The sequence below is a fragment of the Cheilinus undulatus genome, linkage group 13 (genome assembly GCF_018320785.1).
Source record: "Cheilinus undulatus linkage group 13, ASM1832078v1, whole genome shotgun sequence".
In the NCBI taxonomy this organism is placed as follows: domain Eukaryota; kingdom Metazoa; phylum Chordata; class Actinopteri; order Labriformes; family Labridae; genus Cheilinus; species Cheilinus undulatus.
The window spans coordinates 20,472,048-20,494,818 of NC_054877.1; the positions used below are offsets into that span (position 1 = coordinate 20,472,048).

Here is a 22,771-nt window from a genome sequence, read left to right on the forward strand (position 1 = left end):
TATGGATGCATTTAGATGGGATGAGCTAAAACTGAAGGCCAATTGTGCATAGCAACCTCTGCTGCAAGTGTATGAAAGTAAAGTGAATGGAGTGGAAGGGTGTGAGCTTGTACAGCGCTTTGAGCAGTCACATGATGCTGTATAAGCTCAAGTCTGTTTGTGTCTCTTGTGCATCAAATTGCTTAATTTGAATTGAACTTATATATGGCTGGATTTTTACAGCTTGGAGAGACTTTTAAATAGTAAATAAGAATAAAGGAGGACAGCAGGCTACTCAAACTCTACACCAGCTTTACTCTCAGACCTTGTGACACCCCTAACTGTTCAGAATGCTCTTCTGCTTTGCCTAAGGCACCTGTGACACCTCTGCCCTACAACTTGAGCTCTTCACAGAATTGGGAAAGGAAATACCTTTAAGACCAAACTATGTGCCGCTCTTGAGAGAATTTCTCTTTTTATAAGATACACTTTTGGACTTTTTATGCCTTTGCTTAAAGAGGAGGCCAGTAGATAGAGTTGGAAACAGGCATGAGCGGGAGGACGAGAGACATGCAGGAAAGGAGTCATAGGCCAGAATTGAACCCTGGCCACCTGTGACCTAACTGCTAGGCCATCTGCACTCCTGTGAGGATTTATCTTCAGTCAAATCTGAGCTGCAACCAGTAAAGACACAAATTCCACTGGTGACACTGACACAATTCAAGGCAATATTTGTACTCTTACTGCTGAAATGATCAGTACACAAGCACTGGGGGAGAACTGATTTATCTAGGGAAGTATGTCTGATGCCCTGTAGATGGCAACACCCCCCCTTTCAGGTATTTACTATTGGACCTTCCACTAGTTGACCTATTATGATAAAAAAAAAAACTCACTGTAATTGAGAAACTTTTTTGCATACAGGTAATTTTTGAGTAGTATTAACAGTGATGTTTTGTATTTTGAGCTGAATTTGTTTGTTCTGCACAGGACGCAACTTGTCCCGTATTCTGATGTGACATCTCTGTAATCACTTAGCAACATTTGACTGGTCCCAGATCAGATCATCTGGCACAGCGAGTAGCCCATCATGCACTGATCACATCAGTAAAATAACACATGTCAATCAATCACAGCTGACTCACTCACATCAGCATAAAAAGCCATAAATCCCGCTGAGATAAGTGTAGTTTTTGGATGGTTTTGTTTGGTTGACACATAAATGTGGATTAAAAATCCAGATAAACTCGCAAACTAGCTTTACAGCTACAACAAGGAATGAGAAGCAATGAATATGTGGCTTAAGACGGTCTGACAGCTTGGCATTCTGCGTTTTGTGCGGTTGTGAGTTTTCAGGCCACGAAGGTGAGATGACCAAACACAGCATGCTGCTACAAGAAGGCATACATACTTCCACAAGAAGGCCACAGAGCCAAAGGAGGAGCTAGCAAAATTGGTGCTTTTTTTGACATCAACAACACCAGAAGATTAAAAAAAAATTGCAGCAAGAGAGAAACATTATATCATATGCAGGTACAACACAGAGCTGAACATTATGTATGGAATATGACTCATCATGTAAAGACTTTTCTCTAGTTTGTGAAAGGACTAAAGAGTCTTGAAGCTGTTCAAGCAACAACAAATAACCATGAAAAAGTGAACTTGGTGAGTCATGCCTCTCTTTTAAATTTACAATCTTTTATCATCATAAGGCACTAAGTAACTGTCAGAGGTAAATAAGAGACTTACAGGGGGTCCCGAGTTAATTATCATCTTTAAATGACAAAATATAGACATTTTAATGGTTTTATTCATTTTCTAGAATTAATATAGCTACAATTATTAGACTGAACTAATTTTTCAATGTAGATGCTATTTTTGGGAAAAGAGAGGTTTATTATGAATTACATATTTGAGTTTTCATTAAACTACATACATTTATAGCTTTTACAGTACGATCATGCACCATACAAACTGCTGTGGCACTGAGCTCAAAACAAAATATAGTGTCCCTTATTTGGCACTGAAAAAGTTGGCATCCCTTGTTCTGTATGGCCAGACTTCTGGAGGTCTGGCTGCCAATATATACCAGTGACAAAAGCCAGTGTAAACTCAGATTTTAATTAAAAAGTACATGAAAAGAGAGGAACAAATGCAAGTGTCACACAGGACAACACTGTGGAACAATAATATTCTTGTAAAGCCGTGTAAGTCAATAAATCCTTAAATTTTAAGCTCATGCTAGGTTAGGTTTTATGTATTCAATGTTAGCCTGTTGCTAGACAAACTAAATCATCCTGCTGTTCACGCAGTCGTCTACACTGTTTTATTCATATCCAACATCTCTCCTCTTGAATTTCAGCTTTGGGAGGCAAAAAACCAAAGACCATCCCTCTAAACCTTTGGGGTATCAGCTGTCAGATTTGCAGGTCGGTTTGGCATGTTAGCTTCAGCTGAAAGCTCGACAGGCCCATGCAAGGGTTGCTAACATCAAATAGGACAAGGCCGTACCAGGGAGAGGCGTAATGAAGGGCCAGTTCTGTATATTTTGATATCCTTATTTAAAACAAAATGCAAAAATGGACAAATGACAAAGTTGTTCTTGAACCAGTCTGTAAATATATTCATTTCTGATATAAAAATGGGCATTTTAACACTTGGTGTGTATGTGGCTTTTGGTGTTTCTACAGCCAGCCTCAGGTGGACACTCAAGGAACTGCAGTTTTTTTCCAGTTTTGAACTGGCTTCATTTTTCAACATGGAGATTGCTGCTTGAGAAGGGCTGACATGAAAAAAAAATGTGACTCAAGAACAAGTGGAAGGAAGCACCACCCTGTCAGTGTGAACAAGGAGCTGAGAGCAACAAATCCAGATGAAGTTTACATGATCTATGATAGCTTCAGTATTACTTGGTAATGTATTTAGTGAAGCTATATTAGAGGTCTGCTGCAATAGTGTTTAAAATAGCACATATACTTTTAAGGTATAACATATTCTGCTGACAGACAGACAGACAAGCTGGTAGAAAGACAGTCCCAGTTTTCTCTGGGAAGCCGACAAGTCGTGCATGTTTGTCTCAGCAGATAATGTCAGAGCAGTGAGATTTCTTCCTAAACACATTCAACAATAAAAGTCTCCTTATTCCCATGATACAACAGCCAATCTGGTGAGCGGAAGAACATCAATCATCACGTCTCGGCTTTCCTGTCTTTGGTGGGGTACGATTTGACAGGCTGCCAGCTCTAGAATAGCGACTCACTCACTCAATAGTGCTCCCCGTTCTCTCCACCCCCGCTACACCAAACAATCATTATCTCCCCATCTCTGTCCTGCTCCATGTGAGCACCACCACACCAAACATCATCTCAGAAGTCAGCGCTCCGCTCCCAGCTCAGGGAAAAGCAATCTTCTCTTCTCTGTCCCCGGAGCTCTGGGTTTCATTCAGACTCCTGACTCCTGGCTCCAAGGAACACGAGAGAAATATTGACTGGAGATGAAGATGTAGGAAAAAACTCCGCAATAGAGAAAGTGCCTGGCAGGGGAGAAAGTCTCCACAGTGATAATGACCTACATGTTCTGTACACAAGAAGTTTATAAATATATGTACACTCACACAGCACACTTGCTATTCAAAGTGAAGATATTTTTCTCCACGCTGGGTCCAACAGGCCATCTTCACGCTGAGCTTTCTAACACAAGTAACAAGCTACAAACTTACCTTCATGTCTGAAGGGACAAAACTTTTCTCTCCTGTTGCTTCTTGCAAGACTAAAATGAACTGAAAGGTGTGGCAAGGATGCAACAAGAAAACCTCTCTCATGTGTTATTCATCGCAAGACTAAACCAGAGCCTGGAGGCAGGAGAAGGCCTGCTAAGTCCAGGCATCATCCTGAGAGTAAACTACCACAAACAGACTTCTGTCACAGCAGCATTTCTACCAGTCAATTACAAACTGCATTCAGACTGGTTGTTTTTTTTATTTGTTCTGGCTGCAGAGCCATGGTGTAGAGGATGTTAATTTAATGACTAATGACACACCGAAATGAAACACAGCCCATTTCTCACCTTGACACACTTGGTATCAAATATGTTTGTGCGGAAGGGACTGGTGTCTATCAAACTGCCCTGACTGTAGACTGAAAACACAGAAAGTAGCTTGGATTATGCCATATAAAACTGCATTAGGACTTATAGTTAATGCTTAAATTCCCAAAAATGTGTTTGTGAAGCAAGCTGTAGTGGTAGCAGTATTGGCTGTACGAAACCTCCCGTTCTTTCCTAATTTCAAGCTTTTAAGCTGCAACTGCAGCAATGTTGTTCTGACCCCAATCAAGCTAACGTTACGTGAACTTTAACTCTGCAGCAGCAATTAAAGCGACATTATGCTAACCCATAATCTGGCTAATGCTAATTACTTTAACTTAACTGTAACTGAAACCGCTGCAACAGCCAGTTAACCCTTACTCTATAGATTCAACGAGCAACTGCAGTGACAGTGTGCTAAACTACAGCCTAGCTTACATTAGTTAGGAAAACTCCAGCTTTACAGTAGCAGCAGTATGCTGTCCCCCCAGCATCTCCTATCTTACAGCGACTGCAGTAATGTTATTCTGTCAGCCAAGCAAAAAAAAACCCCCAAAAAAACAAAAAAAAAACCTTTAAATTTGTAGCAGCAACAGCTTGAACGGTATGCTAGCACTTGACCTATCTTTAGCTCCATAAAACTTAAGCTTTACAGCAACAACTGTAGCAACTGTATTATAACTTTAATCAAGCTAATGCTACTTAAAAAAAAATTTATGGTTGGACTTAATATAGCTGAAGTTGCTTACAAAACACTTTGTTTTACAGAAACTGCATCTTCAGCATACTTCCCCTACCCTCAAACTAGTTTATCTCCGTAACATTTTTCCTTTTTTTTTTAGCTTTAAAGCTGTAATCGCGGCTATATTATGCTCACCCTTAATCTCATGAAAGTTTTTTAGCAGGCATAAACTATCTTGACAGCAACAACTGCAGCTTCAGCATGCTAACCCACAACTTTGCCTTTGTTTGCCCTTTAAAATAGCTGTTTAGCAGTAACTGCTAATATGCTACCTCAACCCAGAAATTAGCGAAAAAAAATCTTTTGCTTCACAGCAACATCAGCAACATTAGGCTAACCCTATACATAGCGAACATTAGTTGGATAAAACAGCTGCATTTGCAGCCATTGTATGTTCATCATCAACTTGGTAATCTTTGTGTTTTCTTCTTCTACTTCTTTTATAACAGCAAGTTATAAGTAGACATTTGGTGATTATTTGATGGCTATTTTCACTGACTATTAGATTCATGTCACTTATTTTTAAGTTAAAATGAACATAAATTAAATTATTTTGCCTTAAATGCCCTTTTCTTGTTTGATATCTAAAAACATGTTAGCTAGCTAGCGGATGCTAACGCTAGCTAGTGTGCTAGCTAGCATTAGCAGATGTACGTAGCAGATGACTACGTCACCAAAATTCATTGAGGGTGCGAAGTGTCCATTGTTCAACACTCATTTCTCTGACCTTTTTGAGTGTTCCAGTAGTATACTGCATTTGAATTTACTTCTCACAATAAATTCACAATGCATGCTCACGTACTCAAAATATTTCATATTTAGTAAAGAATTATGCACTTTGGGACACACTGCTAGCTTTAATTAGTAACATTAGCATACTTTCACTTATGTGTCATGTCCCTGTATTTATCTGTAGGCTATGATAATTACAAAGGTTTCATATCCAAGATGTTACCAGAATACGATCTATTGACAATCATACTGCACAGTCACAAAGTCAGCCTTTGACAGGTTATGTAGCGGTAAGTTTATACTGTACACATGGATTAAACTAACATAAAATTGTGGAATTTAAAATATTTGTGGAAAACAATACTGTTTTTGTGGACTATCGAACAAACCAATGGGGTTGCTGTTGCTGTAAAGACAATCATTAACTTACTGTCTTATTCTCAGCCTTTATAGTTTATATTAAAGTAAAGTCAACTGCATTGGGAAAGGAATTTATACACCTTAAACAGATGATTGAGAATGATTTAACTGACACCACGATGGCAAATGTTCAAAAAATCTAAAGTTACTTGTAGCTTCTTCTTATCCTCCAGGATATACTGCACTGTCATCTGACCCTGATGACTTTGCAGTGCTGGCTTTCCTTTACCACTGTGTGTTTGCATGTGCGTTCCTACTAGTTAAATTATATGCGTGCGTGTCTGCGTGCGTGTCTCCCAGGGGTGTGCTGCTGCTGTATCATGACGTGGTGGATAAGAGGAGCTGCCCGTGTGACACAACAGATTACTGCTGCCTGGTCTCAGACCTGAAATCGACTCGGTGAGAGGATTCTGGAGGAACAGCATACTACGCTCTGCTGCTCTGATTCTGGCTGACAGAAATGATATTGGAGAAACATCCTTCACTTGCTTAAAAGTTATGTCTTCATTATTTATGACCTAGTTTGGATTCATTTCTTTTATGATAAGAAAATCCTACATTTGTAAACATTAGGTATTACTGCACTGTAACCAAAGATGGCAGTCTCACTTTTGGTGAAATGTGGAGGATTGACACTGAAAAATATACTTGATGTTTTCTTCCTTTGAAATGCTGTAAGCAAGCATTGCCAACTTTGACTTTCCCTGCCAGGGAAAGACCTTTTTTGCATCTCCGTGAGATGACTTTATAACCTTTCCCATCCTAATGAGGGCCAACATTATGTTCCTGTTTTTTGAAGTGGATGAGGCCCTCTTAGCGATGGCAGCTGGTTAGAAATACAGAGGCTGCTGAGGAAACCATGGCAGCATGAGGTTCTGTTTGTTTTTGGGCACAGGAAGGATTTCCTGCACTGATGGCACATGGTGGCAAATATCCTACTTTAGTCTGTTTTCATTACAGCCATAGAGAGAGCTCACCTGCTCTACTGTATGTTGGTTTTCACAGTACACAGAGTGGTGTTGGTGCATTGACTGGAGCACAACAGTCTCTAGTGGTGAAACAGAAACAATGCAGGGAAAAGCTGCATGTGCAAGACAATTTAAACATCACTTACACAACATATTCTGCTGAATTAAGGCTTTATTCCCACAAATGTTTGAAAAAGACGTAAAGTAGCTCTTTATCTGCAATACTTAGCCTTTCCTTTCTCCTAAAACAGCAGACGATCAACCATGCAACTAATAAAGCCAATCCTCAAAAGAGAAAAACTCTGAAAAGACTGCCTGAAGTTATAAATAAAAAACAAAGACTTGAACTCAGGGAGAAGCAGAAACTGGAACGATCTGGGATAAAAGACAGATATATTTAGCGCTCAGGCACATAAATGTAAGAAAAAGACATCTATAAAGTGAAGTTAGATCTGTGGAGTGAGCTGATAATCTCCTGTGAAAAGCAGGGAGGGGATGTGATATGAATTACATCAAGAAGAAGAAGATAAAAAAAAAATTATTGAAATCCTACAAAAGGGATAATTTTCTTTCTTTTTTTAACTGCATGCATATTTAATCGGCTAAATTTCGGCCTTACAGATTAGAGCTGCTGTTAAAATGAATGCATCTGTGAAAAGTTAGCCGGATTTGCACAAAACTTTAATCAAAGAGCTTGCTGCTGGCTAAATGAGAGGAGATGATGTGTTTGTCACCAAAGACTGAAGCTCAGCATCAAGGATCTGTAGGATTTTCACCTCATCAGGGAGTAATAATGCTTCTTTTTTTATTTAAACACTGACTAATACTCACTGTCAGCTTGTGTAATAATACAGTAAATCACAGAGAGGAGGGGGGAGGGCTGGTGGCCTGCTGACGTGCTGCTGACAGGTCCGCAGGGGAGGAGGAGGATTTGAAGGGGGGTGGGGCAGCATGGAGAGAGATGATCGATGGAGTGTCAGCAGAGCATTGGGGTGCTCGATGGGGGATGGATGACCTGTTGAAATGCCCTTTGGGAACAGAGGAGCATAAAAAGAAAAACAGGTCGATAAGGAAAAAGTGTCAGCATTGAAACAGGAGTAGAGGCAGATTTTTGTGAGGAGCCAGGGGGGATTTTACAGGGGGAAGAAAAGCAATCATGCCTGCGATGGTGGGCTAAGCATGTTGCATGACTCAAGAAGTGGACGCTCGGTGAGCAATGGGAGAGCTACGTCATCTCCAGATGGCAGTCAGAGCCACCAGTGAGCACACAGCCTCACCCTCTCCACCTTTGCAACCATGGCAACACAGAGAGAGGTCCTGATGAGGATGTGTTGTCCTGAGAGGAGGAGCAAAAGCATGGTTGCCTTGTGTGCGCTTACCTACATGTTGCTTTGAAGGACTTTAATCTTTGATTTAATCATGATTTGTGTCATTTTCAAAGTAAAATGTTAGGTTTGAAGTGTTACCTTGAATGATGCTGCTACCTTGCTCTTTAAAAAGATTCAGCCACATTTTCTATCCATGTCTAAACTGTTACATTTTGATAGTAGCTTTAAGATTCAAGACCTTAAAGCTCCCACAATCAATGAATATCTTTCTGAAAGTCCCTGTGAAGTGATCAAAAAATCTTTATTTAGGTTAGCTGTATGACAAGCCACTGTGTTATGAACCACCAGGCCAAATTTCAGTCATGTAAAACATCTAAGTTTACAAAATTAAGCTTCAAAATCATTAAAAAATCAAGCAGTAATGTCTGCTCTAGGATGGTGTGGGCACGACATTTGAATGAGCTGAAGCCACGCCCACTCATGGGAGATCCAAAGCACAACCAGGGGCTCATGGCAACCCAACTACCTGCCCCAACTGTACCTATAGGCCATGCTTACTTGCCAATTCACTCCTTACTCTTCCCTAAAGGTCTACACTTCATTTTCCCAACAGAGTATTTTCCCATGACCCTGGTAATATGCAAGGACATCCACAATATGATCAGTTCTGCACAGTACTGTTTATACATAGTCATGGACCAAAGTATTGGCGCCCCTGGATTTTTCCAGAAAATACACCATCTCTCCCAAAAATTGTTGCAATTACAAATGTTTTTGTTATACACATGTTCATTCCTTTATGTGCATTGGAAAAACACAAAAAAGCAGAAGAAAAAAGCCAAAATTGACATAATTTTACACAGAACACAAAATGGGCCGTACAAAATTGTTGGTACCCTCAGCCTAATATTTGGTTGCACACCCTTGGGAAAAAATAAATGAAACCAATCACTTCCTATAACCATCAACAAACTCCTTACACCTCTCAACTGAATTTTGTGTAAAATTATGTCAATTTTTCTTGTTCTAATGCACATAAAGAAAATAAACATGTGTACCCCAAAAACATTAATAATTGCAATAATTTCTGGGAGAAGTGGTGTATTTTCTGAAAAAATTCCAGGGGTGCCAATACTTTCGTCCATGACTGCACATGCAATACTTACTTCATCTCTCCAAACACAGCAGATCTGCTGACTGTCAATCATGCAAATTCTAAAGCTTATCATCAAAGTAAAACCTCTGAAGGATTACCTGAAGTTATATTAAAAAAGAAGAAAAATGAACATGGGAGGAGTAGAAACTGGAACAATCTGATCTACTTCCTCAGTGTTGTTTTCATCTAAAAAGCTCTAAAGAAAAATTCTGGACAGTCTGCTATGTGCAACTTAGAAATCTCCTGCCAACTAAGAAGCATAGCTTTAACATCTCAGTAAAGCAATAAATATCCTGTTTTGGGTCCTGGAAAACATTTTCAAGCATCTAAAATTTTAAAAGAATGAAAAATGAGGCAGTAATATCTGCTCTAGTCTGGGATGAAATGGCCATTCTTTCCTTTGGTAAATCAGTGTTATGTTACTTTCAAGAATCTGCTAACCACTGTAACATTTAAGTTGGGAAAATTCAGATTATTCTGAACATATATGATGTTTGGCTGGCCACTCATTTCAAATGAGGGCATAAACATAAGCAGACAACAGACTGTTGATAATGAACTCAGTCCTTTTATACCGTTAAAGCATTATTTCACACAGGGCTTTCATACGTCACAGAGCCCAACGTTTACCATGGTCAAAAAAAGACTTACCCTGAAAGTTGGGAAATGATTTTAACAGTTTAAATTCAAAAATCAGTCACACATAAGTGTCAGTCATTCAACATTTTTACTGTATTTGTTCCAAAATATTGTGTTTTGAGACAAATTTTGATTTTGCTTAACAGTGACTTTCATATTACTCCTTAACTGCTCTATTCTTGAGTTGGACAGTGTCTACCTCTAAGTTTGCCTTATCATCTTTAAAGCAGATGATATGACAGTATTCAGAGCTTGGTATCGCTGTCCCCCAGGTAAAAAAAAAAAATAAAGGTTTCAATTTTTGCTGTTTTGAGAACACGCCTATTGTTTTTTTTTTAGATAACACTTAATTATTAATGAATATACATTTTTATCAGAACATCTCAACAACAAGCATGCCTTAAGAAAAAACTGCTGTCTAAGATGTCAGTCTAAAATTAACTGGCTTCAAAGGTGGTGGAATGGATAAAAATCTAACCACATACTTTAAAGACCCTTTTTTAAATTTTAATTTTGTTGCATTGCATTACTACGTGACATCGTCTGGTGTTGGAAAAAAGAATATGATGCTATAGTAAAAAAAAAAAACAAAAAAAAAAAACAGTCTTGTTTAAAAAGAATCCTCATTAGAACCCCTATTGAAACTCCAAATAAATATGTTTACAGCCCAAAAATTGGCTTCATAGAGCCTATTTTCTTGTTAGCAAAAACTGTTCAAGACATGATTTTTTTTCTTTTATTTTGATTATATTAAGACTAGGATAACTACACATAATAAGAGGTGTAGCTTATTTAAATGACAGGTGTATGCATTGTAGCTGACTGCCAGGAAGTTAGACTATGTCTTCAGCTCATCCCAACACTGACCCCACACCTGTGCAGCCCAAATAATCAATCATGATATATAAAACCTATCACAGAAAAAAGCAAACTCCATGTAATGTAAAATAAGTGATTGCATAAATATTTACCCCCTTTAAAGTGACTGACCCCTCAACAGAGGTCCAGCTAGTTCAAGGCTGATCAAATGGCAAGTGGACTGGTTCTGACTTCTTGAAGACATTTCGCCTCTACTCCAAAAGGCTTCTTCAGTTGTAAGGGTGACCGGGAAAGAGTTGGAGTATATAGCATAGGCTGATCATAAACGGTCCAAACAACACCTCTACCAGATAACAAAGGACCAAAGTACATGTGACCCTAACAACCCAGGAAATGCCCACTTAGCCACACCCCCAGAGGAAATGACTCTGCTAATGGCCGTCAGGGCACCACACAGCTCATTTGTTTAACAATGGTCAGTCTATGCTGTATGCTCAGACTCTTCCCCAGTCACCCTTAGAACTGAAGAACCCTTTTGGAGAAGAGGCAAAACATCTTCAAGAATTTGGAACCAGTCCAGTTGCCACTTGATCAGCCTTGGATCTCACAATTAGTGAAATGAAAATCACCTGAGAGCAATGAATGTGTCTCAAATCATTGCAGTATAAAGACACCTGTGTCAGGAAGGTCCATTCACTGGTTAATCAGTTTTCACGGCTACCATTACATCATGAAGACAAAAGAACACTCCAAGCAACTCAGAGAAAATGTTACTGATGAGTGTAAGTCAGGGGGTGGACACAAAAAGATTCAGCAGCTGAGATGGGAGAGACTCTGCATACAACAACTGTTGCTTGGGTTCTTCACCAGTCAAAGCTTTATGGGAGAATGACAAAGACAAAGCCACTGTTGAAGAAAAACAAAAATAAATCTCATCTAGAGTTTGCCAGAAGGCATGAGGGAGACAGCATGGTCAAGTGGAAGAAAGCTGTTTGGTCTGATGAGACCGAAATGGTGCTTTTTGCCAATCTGACACAATGCTTTGCTTGGTGGACATGACCACATGCACATCACCACAAACACACCATCCCCACTGTGAAGCACAGTGGTGGCAGCACTAAAATGTGATGGTGGAGAACAATCTTATCTACAGGGGAACTTGGGAGAGGATTTATTTTGACAATGACAAAGAAAATGACCCAAAGCAGACAGCGAAGGTTACACCGAAATGGTTTAAAGACAACAAGGTGAATGTTATGGAGTGGCCAAATAAAGATTTTGTGGCTCGACATGAAAACGGCTGGTCATGCCTGATCCATGTGTAACCTGACAGAGCTTGAGCAGTTTTGCAAAGAAGAATGGAGTAACATTGCAGTGTCCAGATGTGCAAGCCTGACTGAGACCTATCCACACAGACTCAGAGCTGTTATTGTAACCAACTCTACTAAATACTGACTTGAAGGGGGTGAAAATGTATGTAGTCACTTTTTTTACATCACATATTTTCATTTAATTGGCATTACTTTCTAGAAAACTATTTTCACTTCGACATTCAAGAGGCTTTTTTCATCCAAAGCCACATTATAGTGACCATAACTGATTTATAAAATTAATACAAGGGTAAAACATCCAAGGGGTGAATGCTTTAAATAGGCTCTGTCGTTAGCTAACTAGACTTTTAAAGCACAAAAATGGCACAAGGTAAAGCAGCAAAACATGTTTCATTTTTACCCTGAGAGGGGATAGAATAATATTTTTGTTTTCTTAAATTTAAATCCACTGGTCTCTCAGCTGCAATGTTAGTATTGCCTAGCACAGGCGCAGCAGTTTTCCCCTTTCAAACACCAAGGGTAAGGTTGTAGGGACTGCATCCTTTCACATCAGTCACATTCTTTCTAAACACAAAAAGGCTTTCAAGGATGACAAAGTTGTGAAAGAAGCATCTTTTAAGTCTTCAAATGCGAGTGTTTCTCCCTCCAATATGATAAGTTGACTGACATGTTGGAGGTGGCACTGCTGTGTGTTTTTATTAGGATAGTTTTTGGAGGCGTGGGAGCCAGGGAAGGGCTACTCACCATTTTTTAATTGAAACGACAGACAAGAGGTAAAGATATATTTCAAAACTGTCATGTAATTTGTTGACAGGAGCAAATTGCCTCTCTTCAAGCTCATCTCAATTACAGTTGATAGAGCTACAGCAAAGATAGACTGCACCGGTGGGTTCATTACACTGTACAAATAAGTGACTCTCTTCCAGACATTCCTAATTACCATTGCATAATTGTCCAGAAATTATGAGGGGAGATTTTAAATATAAGAGAAGGTATGGGTGTTGCAATGAGGATTTTGTGCTCTGTTTTGGGCCAGAACTGTATATCAAGGATTTTCTGAAGTTTTCAAAACATGCAGAATATGCAAAGCCGGAGTACTACCAGTGGCTTTTGATTGTGTGAAATCTAACAGATTGCTTAATTCAGAGCTGCAGGGAAAAGATAGATGTAATGAACATGATCAGTTCAGTGAGCACATTTAAAAGAAAGACACAACTGCTGTCAAGTAGGCTGCAACTCTCTGACCAGAACTGTGAACTTCTCTCACATGCAGGCTGAACTGCAGCTTCAGGGAAAAGGCGTTGCACGGCTTGAAATTGCACGTTATGCTGAGCAAGTGCAGAGTTTTACATTCAGAGCAATGTGGATGACATTGATTCCAAAATAGTTTCACTGCTCCACCTGGATGGCTCTGCTGTCGAAAATGAGAATCTGACTCTGCAAAATGACACTGAGATCAAATTCAGGGCAACACCGACATCTACGCAGAATACTGGACTCTACCTTGAAGCTTGTTTGAGTCTCATATGAAAATCCTCAAGTCCTGTTACCAATCCACAATGATTACCTCCTTTGGGCCGGTCAACATCTTGCAGCCAGCTAGATGAACCAGCCCCAGATGAAAATGGTTGACTGTATGGACCCTTGCCTTAAAATATTACCCTGTCCATGTTTTCTTCATTGACTGCATATGCGGGCCGACTCTTCGGCACCTTTGCCTGCTTCTCTGTCAGTCGGAATTTAACTGGAGTCGGCATTTTCTACATGCTAACACCATTGTTGGGCTTCAGAAACCAATCATAGTTTATTGTCACTTTCCATCTCTTTCCCCCCTCTCATTTCCTCTCATCTTCTTACTGTTAACTTGTATTAAGGTACTACATTGTACCCTGGCCATGACTTTGATAAAACACCTGATATTTTTTATTTTTTTGTACTCCTCTGTATTGTATGCTGGGGGTCGTGTCAGGCCATGTCATGGTTTTCAATGAGTGCAGCAGGTAGCAAAGCCAGTAGCAGCCTCCAGTTAGCAGTCATCAGCAAAGGTTCAGCAGCAGAGATAATGAGGACAGCTTATCACATCTCTTTCTGCTCTCTCTCTTTTATCTGGCCGCTCTCGTTGAGCTCCGTCTGGCTGATTTATCTGAGCTCCGGACCTCAAAGGAAGCACTGAGCTAAACTAAGACTTGGGAAACAGGCCAAACTGTCTTACTCAGATGTGGAGTATCTCTAAGAAGAAGGCACAACTGAGAGCAAATGAGGACAGGCAGAGCGTGTGTGCTGATTTACGATTCACTCTTTTTCAGCTCCAATTTCACACCATCCAAAACAAGATAATAAAATTATGTGAACAGAGAATTTACCTCAGCTAGTGCAAATTAATTCAAAGGTGACAGCCATGCAGGTATAATGAAGCTTTAAAGGATTTACACCTGCATTAACCAGATAAGACTATAGCCTCAGATACAATGGTTATGTGATAAAAACACTCCAGAATTATCCACAGAGAGATTAAAGGGCGTATGGCTTTTTCTGATCATCCTGAGAGATGTAGCCTGGGTAACATTGATATTTTAGAAGCATGCCCCTGTCATCAGCCTCTGTCATAAGGACAATAATGAAGCCTGGGGCAATTTAATGCTGAATAAACGGCTAAAATTTCAGTAAAATGTTCTTTTAATGACAGATTTGCAAGTATGAGATATATCAACGGTTCGTTTCTCTAGTGGACATTTATATTTTTATTTTATAATCATACATTCGTTATTAGTGATAGTAATGTCATCATATTGTATCATACCATGTCTTATTGTATTGTAAGAGGGACGTAAAGGCTGGGGAGACAAAATGACATATGTGCCTACAGGTTTATGATTTGCTGCGATATGCAGTGTCTATAAAAGGTATTCTTCCCTTTGTATGTTTTACCTTTTTATTGATTTTATAAATCTACCTTGGTCAATATAATTTGGCTTTTTTGACAAAAAAAAAAATTACAAAAAACTCTTTAATTTCAAAGTGAAAACAGATTTCTTCAATGTAATATCAATTAAAAATATGTCTGTTAAATAAGTGACTGCATAAATATTAACCCCTTTTAAAGTGACTGACCTTATTCAACAGAGGCCAACTGGTGCTAATACTCTCACCATTAGTGAAATGAAGATCAACTGAGTGCAGTGGATGTGTCTCAGGTGATTGTAGTATAAAGACACTTGTGTCTGTAAGGTCCAGTCACTGGTTAATCAGTATTCACGGCTACCATTACACCAAAAGGACAAAAGAACACTCCAAGCAACTCAGAGAACTTGTTATTGAAAGGTCTAAGTCAGGGGATGCATACAAAAAAAAATCCCCAGGCATTGATCATCCCCCAGAGTTCAGTTATATCTTATTTTATTTAGATTTTATTGAAGGCTTTTTAACTTTCTGCCTTAGTTTTTTTTTCCTCTGGTTATGACTCTTTTTACCCTCAACACAATACAAGTCTGACCTCCCCCCTTTTTTTCTTATCATGAACTTTTCCTTGAGACCTAAGAGCACCTGTGTTTGATACTTACAAATACGTGGGAGCAGCACTCCTAAGCCATCTGGGCTTTTTAATCAACAGTTCAACAACTATACTGTTAATTTGCATTCTCCCCCACCTGTTCTCCTCTACTCTACTAATCCGGTTTGGAACACTGTAAGGAGCCACATTTCTCACTGTGCTGTTGGTTATGACGTTAAATCTGCTTTTTTCAATCAAACCACCAATTCTAAACAAAAACACAGAAAAATGAACATATTGATGTTATTCAGCATGATAATAACCGATCATTGTGACAGACTCAGGATTGACAAAAAAGAAATAAATTTTAGATGTGTTTTTTTACTCAATAGTTTCATCCTTGTCCCATCTGTTAACATGGAGAAGCAGGGTTTATGGCCCTTTATACTGCAGTCAGTCAGCAGTCTAATAATCTGGCTTCACTCCTATGTAGCAATAGCTTTAACCTTTAAAAAAACACTCTGTGCTCCCCATTTGCATCATTGAGCCTTGGCCACCAATGACCCTTTGGCCTCTTCACTGTAGACCAGAAACCCCCCCTAGAGCTGCAGGGTTGAAGAGGCTCTACCCCAGCTATCTGTGAGTACAGCATGACCCTTTTCTACATCACTCACATCCTTACCCTTGTCATGTTTTTCCTGCCTTGAACACACAAGGACAAAATGTTCACTGGCTGCCAAATATATTCCTTACACTGAAAGGTACCACTGCAGAGAGACTATCAAAGTTATTCACTTCATTTATCAGTCGTCATAATGTTCAAGCTAATCTGTGTCTACAATTATTTATAGTCTAAAAATCAATACATTCATCATGTTTAAATAAATTGATGTAGTCATGATGTCATCTTGTAGCTCAATTTAGTGAGCAGGTATGTAACGATCTGGGATACAGCTGAAGGCAGGATCATGTGAAGAGCTGCAATTATAATCAGTAAATGTTACACTCATTAAGGAAACTGACACATAATAACCACAAAAACTTTTAGAGTTCAAACACCAAGAGAAGAGTCTGTTTGGAACAACAGATTCAAAAAATAGGACTCCAAAAATAGAACTTCACATTGAGATGAAGTAAGTTTGACAGAAAAATGAGGAGTCAAAGTATTTTTAGGAGCTTCTGAAGATTGTTTTCTATAAATGGCAGACAGGTGGATGCTGATTCTTTGACAACAATACTTTTAAAAATACAATTTGAACGACTAATCATTGTCAAGAGAATTCATTTGAACAGATATATCACATTTTACTGGGATAATATTACCATTTTGAATATGACAATGATAAAAATTAGACACAGATTGTATAAATATATTGTGGAGTAAACTTCTCACTTAAATTACTCAGTTAATGTGTAAAACAATCAAAGGGGGTGAACACTTTTAATAGGCGCTGTATCTCTAAGAGGATGCATGAATAATTATAGAATAGCAATGCTTTGGAGTCATGTGCCATATTTTATCACAAAGAAAACACAAAAAGAGCAATGCTAAGATTTTATCTGCTAAATTCTTTACATAAAGGATTCAATTAGCAGTGTCAACAGGTTCCCTACATTAAAGAAATATTAGTGAATTTCACATTTACACACAACAAAACTGTAATAAAAAACACTCAAAGGTTTCTATTTGCAGTAAAGTGCATTAAAAGGAGACAGAACCATCACTGATGTCTCCTTAGGTGTCTCAAACTCCACCACAAAATACTGATGCTTACAAACACCACACAGCAGCAGTTAATCAATCCCACAGCACACACTAACAAGCACACACTTGCAAACAAAGATGCAGTGCGTGCATTTTTGCAAGCTTGGGAGCTCACAGGAACGCTGCAGCAAACAAATTAAACTGTTGTTTACAAAAAAAATCTAATTATTGTGATTTTTTTTTTTCAACCAGCCCTGGCAAAAACAACAGCCTCTAGAACAAAACCATTTTAAAACAAGCCTATAACAGCACAGGTTAAGCTCTGGATAGCTTTATTAAACTCATGACATTTCCAAATCAATTTTTGGCCTTTTTCCTCTGCAAAATAATGGAAACCACTGAAATGAGGCATTCAGAGCTTTTTTTCTGCAGATGGAAGGAGGGGTTGGAAATAGCACTTCTTGAATTGGTCTCCTCATCTCCGGAGGATAAAGGCAATTTCATGCTCCAGCACGACTCAGGGGGACGTCGGGACTAAAGGTGAGCTCAAGGTTAACAGTGCAAAGCTAATAAATATGTTCGAAATCCAGCAGCACAATCACAGCCCCTGGTTATACTCTTAAAATACAATCCTGAGTTTTAATATCAAGAGAACACCACAATTTTCAACAATCAAATACCTCAGGAAATAGAATAGAAAAGAATAAAGGGTGAGAACTCAGGGGTGGCCTTTCTCTGAGTCCAGCCTTGGTGGTGTTGTTGACAGCCTGAGCAGTGTCAGCCTGTTGCCAACCTTATCACTCGATTCCTGATGTGACAGACATCAATAATTCAGAGGAACATGGCAGTGTTGGCAGCTATTTAAAGATAAAGGCCACTCAAGTACAGTTCTGTTTGCTGTAGGTTTATCACAGTGTCATCAGCAAACAAACCCTGCATCTGTTCACTAGTTGTTTCACAGTTGTTTTCACAAGGGCCTCAAAGAGGAAGGAAACATTTGAGCTTACAGGCAAACTACAAACTGATACAGCTGCTCAATTAAGGGAGGCAGGTCTTTTAAGAGTTAAAAAAAAAGAAACCATGGATATGAAAGGAGAGGGGTTTAAGATTTACAGATACGATTATTGTACAGTACTGATTCAGTCCACAGAGGGCATGCAGACTTACAATTTATTTACGTCTGTTTTCCTCTGGTAACAAGTGAATTTCAGATGTCTGATCCAGATTTTTACCTTCCTATGTAGAACTAGCGACTCTGGTTGTCCCAAAACAGGGACTTAATTACAGTCATAGTCTCAAGATCTCTAGAAAACAACCTTATCATGGGAAACGCAGTATTTTTATCTAAAGATATCAACATTGATATGACACGAAAGCAAGAAAAGAAGCAGATAGTACTTGTTATCATGGAAAAAGACTAAAATACAGTGTAATAATGTATGTCTGCAGGGATTATGGGCAGATTGTTTTTGATGACTATTATTTCTATCTTTTTATTCTGCATTTGTCCCAGAAAGTAACAGTTTTGCATGCAATAAACACAACAGTGATGCATAGTTGCTACATTTAAATGGTCAAAGATTACGCTCAAAACCATGCAAAAGCCACCAGTGCTTCCAACTGAAGAAAAACCAAAGTGTCTTGCACAACAGAACTTCTCCTTCTTGCTTAATAGAAGCTACACTGAGAAAATAAATCTGAGAAAAAGTAAATTTAACTTAATGTTATCTGTGATACCAACAATAAAAATACAGGGCATGGGACATAGCATCAATGGTGGATGATTGTGGATTTCATATCTGGGGATATTTAGGCAGAATGTTTCCATGATGCAGATTATCTATCAGTGTTTAGACGTGGCTGCCCAAAGATTGGTAAAGTTATATACTGTTTAAAGACAATTTTGGATGCTAGTAACCAAGAGGCCCAAATGCCATCAGACAACTTTCTTCTCTGACATAGTATACTCTTTGGAGGAGCTAAAGATTAGCGGTTGCAGGGGCGCAGGTGGCCGAGTGGTATAAGGCGCGCCCCATGTACGCAGACGGCCCAGGTTCGAATCCGGCCTGAGTCCCTCTACCACGTGTCTCTCCCCTGCTCTCGTCCCCGTTTCCGACTCTATCTACTATCCTCCTCTATCAAATAAAGGCACAAAAATGCCCAAAATAAAAAAAATTTAATTAAATTAAATTAAAAAAAAAAAAGATTAGCAGTTGCCAAGCTGGTGGCCAAACTTGAAGCAAACAGCCTTTAATACACAAGTTCTATGGTATATCATAATTAATTTATTTTTTTGCCACATTTTGAAATGGGACTGTTTCGCATTCAAAACTGTTGGAGTTTTGTATTGTTTCAAAGGTAGAGGCAGATGCAAAGAAGCCTGCTGGCTTGGATAATCTAGAGCCTTGTTTGTTTCGTCCATGGATTTCTTTTAGTAAACCTTTAACATGTCTTTTTGATTTGTCTTTGGTCATGAACAAAATTCCATTTGTTTGGAAATCTACCTTTGTTCCTTTTCTGTTAAAAGGGGAGACTCAGATGACCTCGTGGTTTAAAGTGTACCCAATGAGTGTGGGCAGCCTGGGTTCAAATCCAGCCTGAGGCCCTTTCCCACATATCTTGCCCCCACTCTCTCATCCCTATGTCCTATTCAGTCCACTGTCCTATTCTATAAACAAAGATCAAAAATAAATCTCAGGAAGGGGGGGGGGGCTACAGTCCTAAACAACTATGGTCAGTCAGAATAGTCAGTCAGCTGTTTTGACAAATATTTATCAAACAAAATGCAGTGTGCAGGCTGAGAGATTTACCTCTGAATATCTTTAGTTATAAATGGAGCACCTCAGGGCTCAGTCTTGGGACCGCTGCTATTTACACTTCATGTCAACAATGTCAGTCATAATGTTTCCATGCAGAAACTCAAGCTGCCTCTATTACTACATTTCAGGTTGATGTGATCGGGTCTGTATCATATAAATATCCTGGATTCTTGATTTATGATACTTTGACTTTTAAGCTTCATATTAAGTAACTTAAAGGAAGTTAAAGTTGTGACTGTGATTTCCTTTCAAAAATTAGTTTTGTTTTTTTCTTTTGATGCAAAGAAAAGACTTGTTTTCTGCCACTTTTAAGCAGCTGGTTGATTATTGTGATGTTCTGTACACCATGCATTTTATCAGTGCCTTAAATCTTTGGATACTGTTTACCACAGGGCACTGAGTTTTATAACAAATCCTAAGACCATAACTCATTATTGTATTCCATATGATGGAGTTGGGCGGCCTTCACTGACCACTCATAGACTATATCATTGGCATATCCTTATTTATAAGGTTTTACTAAAGCTGCTTCCATCATACTTGTGTGAATTTAGTTATGTAAAAAGTGATAGAGGTTACAAGCTTTGTTTTGTTACTCAGACACAAAATTTACTTTTGCTATCTGTTCCCAAAGTCCATCTTGAAATACGTAAAGGGAGCTTCAGGTATGCTGTTCCTGCAGCTTGGAATCTGCTGCAGGAGACCTTATGTCTTGAGGTGTTCATCACCTTAAATCTTTTTAAGGTAGACTGAAGGCACTGGAGGAAGGTGCATCAGGTTGTTCTGACTGATGACTTTCTGCTCTGACTCAGAATTTGAATTTTTTTTGTGATATAAATGCTCTGTTTTTACGTTTGTGTCTTTATAATATGGCTGCTGTCTTCGGCGGTACAATCTTGGAAATTAGATTCTTAATCTCAATGAGGTTTTCCCGGTTAAATAAATCTAGATACATAAATAAATAAATAAATAAATAAATAAGGTAACTGACTTCCTGTTTGGATATAGACATGCTTTTCTTTAAACAGAAAATAAGGAACTTCCAATGGATCGAAGATTATGGCATGAACTTAACCAGGAAAAATGAAGCTGTCATGGATTGAAAAGGAAACAAGGGACGAATAAAAAGGTGCAGATGACTTACAGCTTGTCCACTGAGCTGTGACTTTTTAAAGTGAAATGAGACATTCAAAGGCACAGTGGTGGACTTATTTTGTGCACTTGTTAAAACATCTAACCCTAACCCTAATTATAGACCTTAATTGCATCACAACTAATGCATTAATACTGACAGCCCTAATTAAAAGCATTCATTTTTCATTTAACTAAGAGTATCTCTATTTCTCAGCCTGTGAACCAAACATAATGCTGCAGTTTGCCATTTCAGCACCATGGACAGCACCGCAGGAGGCCACAGAGGGACCACTAGAAACATGAGATGACAATAATTTGAACATTATCTTAACTTATAGGAGAGCTGCCTGTGATGTTTAAAACTTAAACCCATTAAATTCAACACCTTAAGCATTTGACTCAAGACACAAACGGTGCCTAGGGCTGATTATCCAAGAAAACCTTATTTTTATGCAAAAAAAACATAAACTGAAGCAAAGAGTGCTGTGTAATCAAAGGAACCAGTTTAAACTTTTTAGACTACCCTGAACAAGTGAAACCAGAAAAGAGATGCTACATCTTCAGGCCTATGACTTTGTACATACAGTGTGTATCCTCTCCAATGGGAACTATCTAAACTACACATCTGGAGATTTCTCATTATGGGGATTTATTATGTTGAGGAAAATAAAAGTACTGGGCTTACATCCTCGTCCTCCTTCACGCATTTTTTGCGGTACTGCACATGAAGTCTTCCGTCGCCGACCTGCTGAGGACTCTTCCCTGCGTTTTCCTCGTCTACAACCTGTCCTCCGAGAAGGTGGCTGGCCTCAGGTGGGTGCGGGAACGAATTGGTGGTATTGATCTTCCCGGTGAATCTCTGATACAGCGAAGCCATAATACAGGTCCGGTCCAGATAACAGGAACTTACAGCATGCCAGAGACGCACATTCGTTCTGTGGGGGCAGAAATATTGGTTTTCTGTGCGCTTCGAGAACCGATGCCAGATTTTTCCTCCGGGATGGAGCAAAACAGAGATAAGAGAAGATACTCCGCTGCTAAACAGGCATGTATAGATAGTGGGTTTTTAAAAAAAGCTGGATCCCTCGCAGTCACGTCCTTTCAGCTTTGTCCGCGCGCGCAGCAGACTGGTGGGCTGAAGGTGTCAATAGTTGCTCTCATCTGTATTCAAACCACGTTGTCTCCCCTCTTCTTCTCTTTCTCTCCTTACAGAAAGACAGCACGAGGACGCGCTGACACTCTGATCAGATACCCGGCCCCCACCAGACTCCGGCCGATTGTCCACGAAATAAAAGAGCACGCGACAATGTTCCGACACTTTGTGCTATGTTATTGGCTGACTGTCCTCGCGCGTGGAGAGTGTGAAGGACGCAGGCAGGCAGGCAGCTCGGCGCTTCTCTCCGCAGACGCGCTCTGCATGAGAAGT

General features: G+C 39.2%; 1 protein-coding gene across 1 annotated transcript in view; it reads right to left on the reverse strand.

Moving 5' to 3' along the window:
• Window positions 1–22,556, reverse strand: part of LOC121519620 (dipeptidyl aminopeptidase-like protein 6) — a 117,518-nt gene extending 94,962 nt beyond the window's left edge. Inside the window, exon 1 of the mRNA XM_041802399.1 lies at window positions 22,031–22,556. Coding sequence (XP_041658333.1) covers window positions 22,031–22,222 — 192 coding nt within the window. The 5' untranslated portion in view covers window positions 22,223–22,556. The remainder of the gene's footprint in view (window positions 1–22,030) is intronic.
• Between the last annotated feature and the right edge of the window lie 215 nt (window positions 22,557–22,771).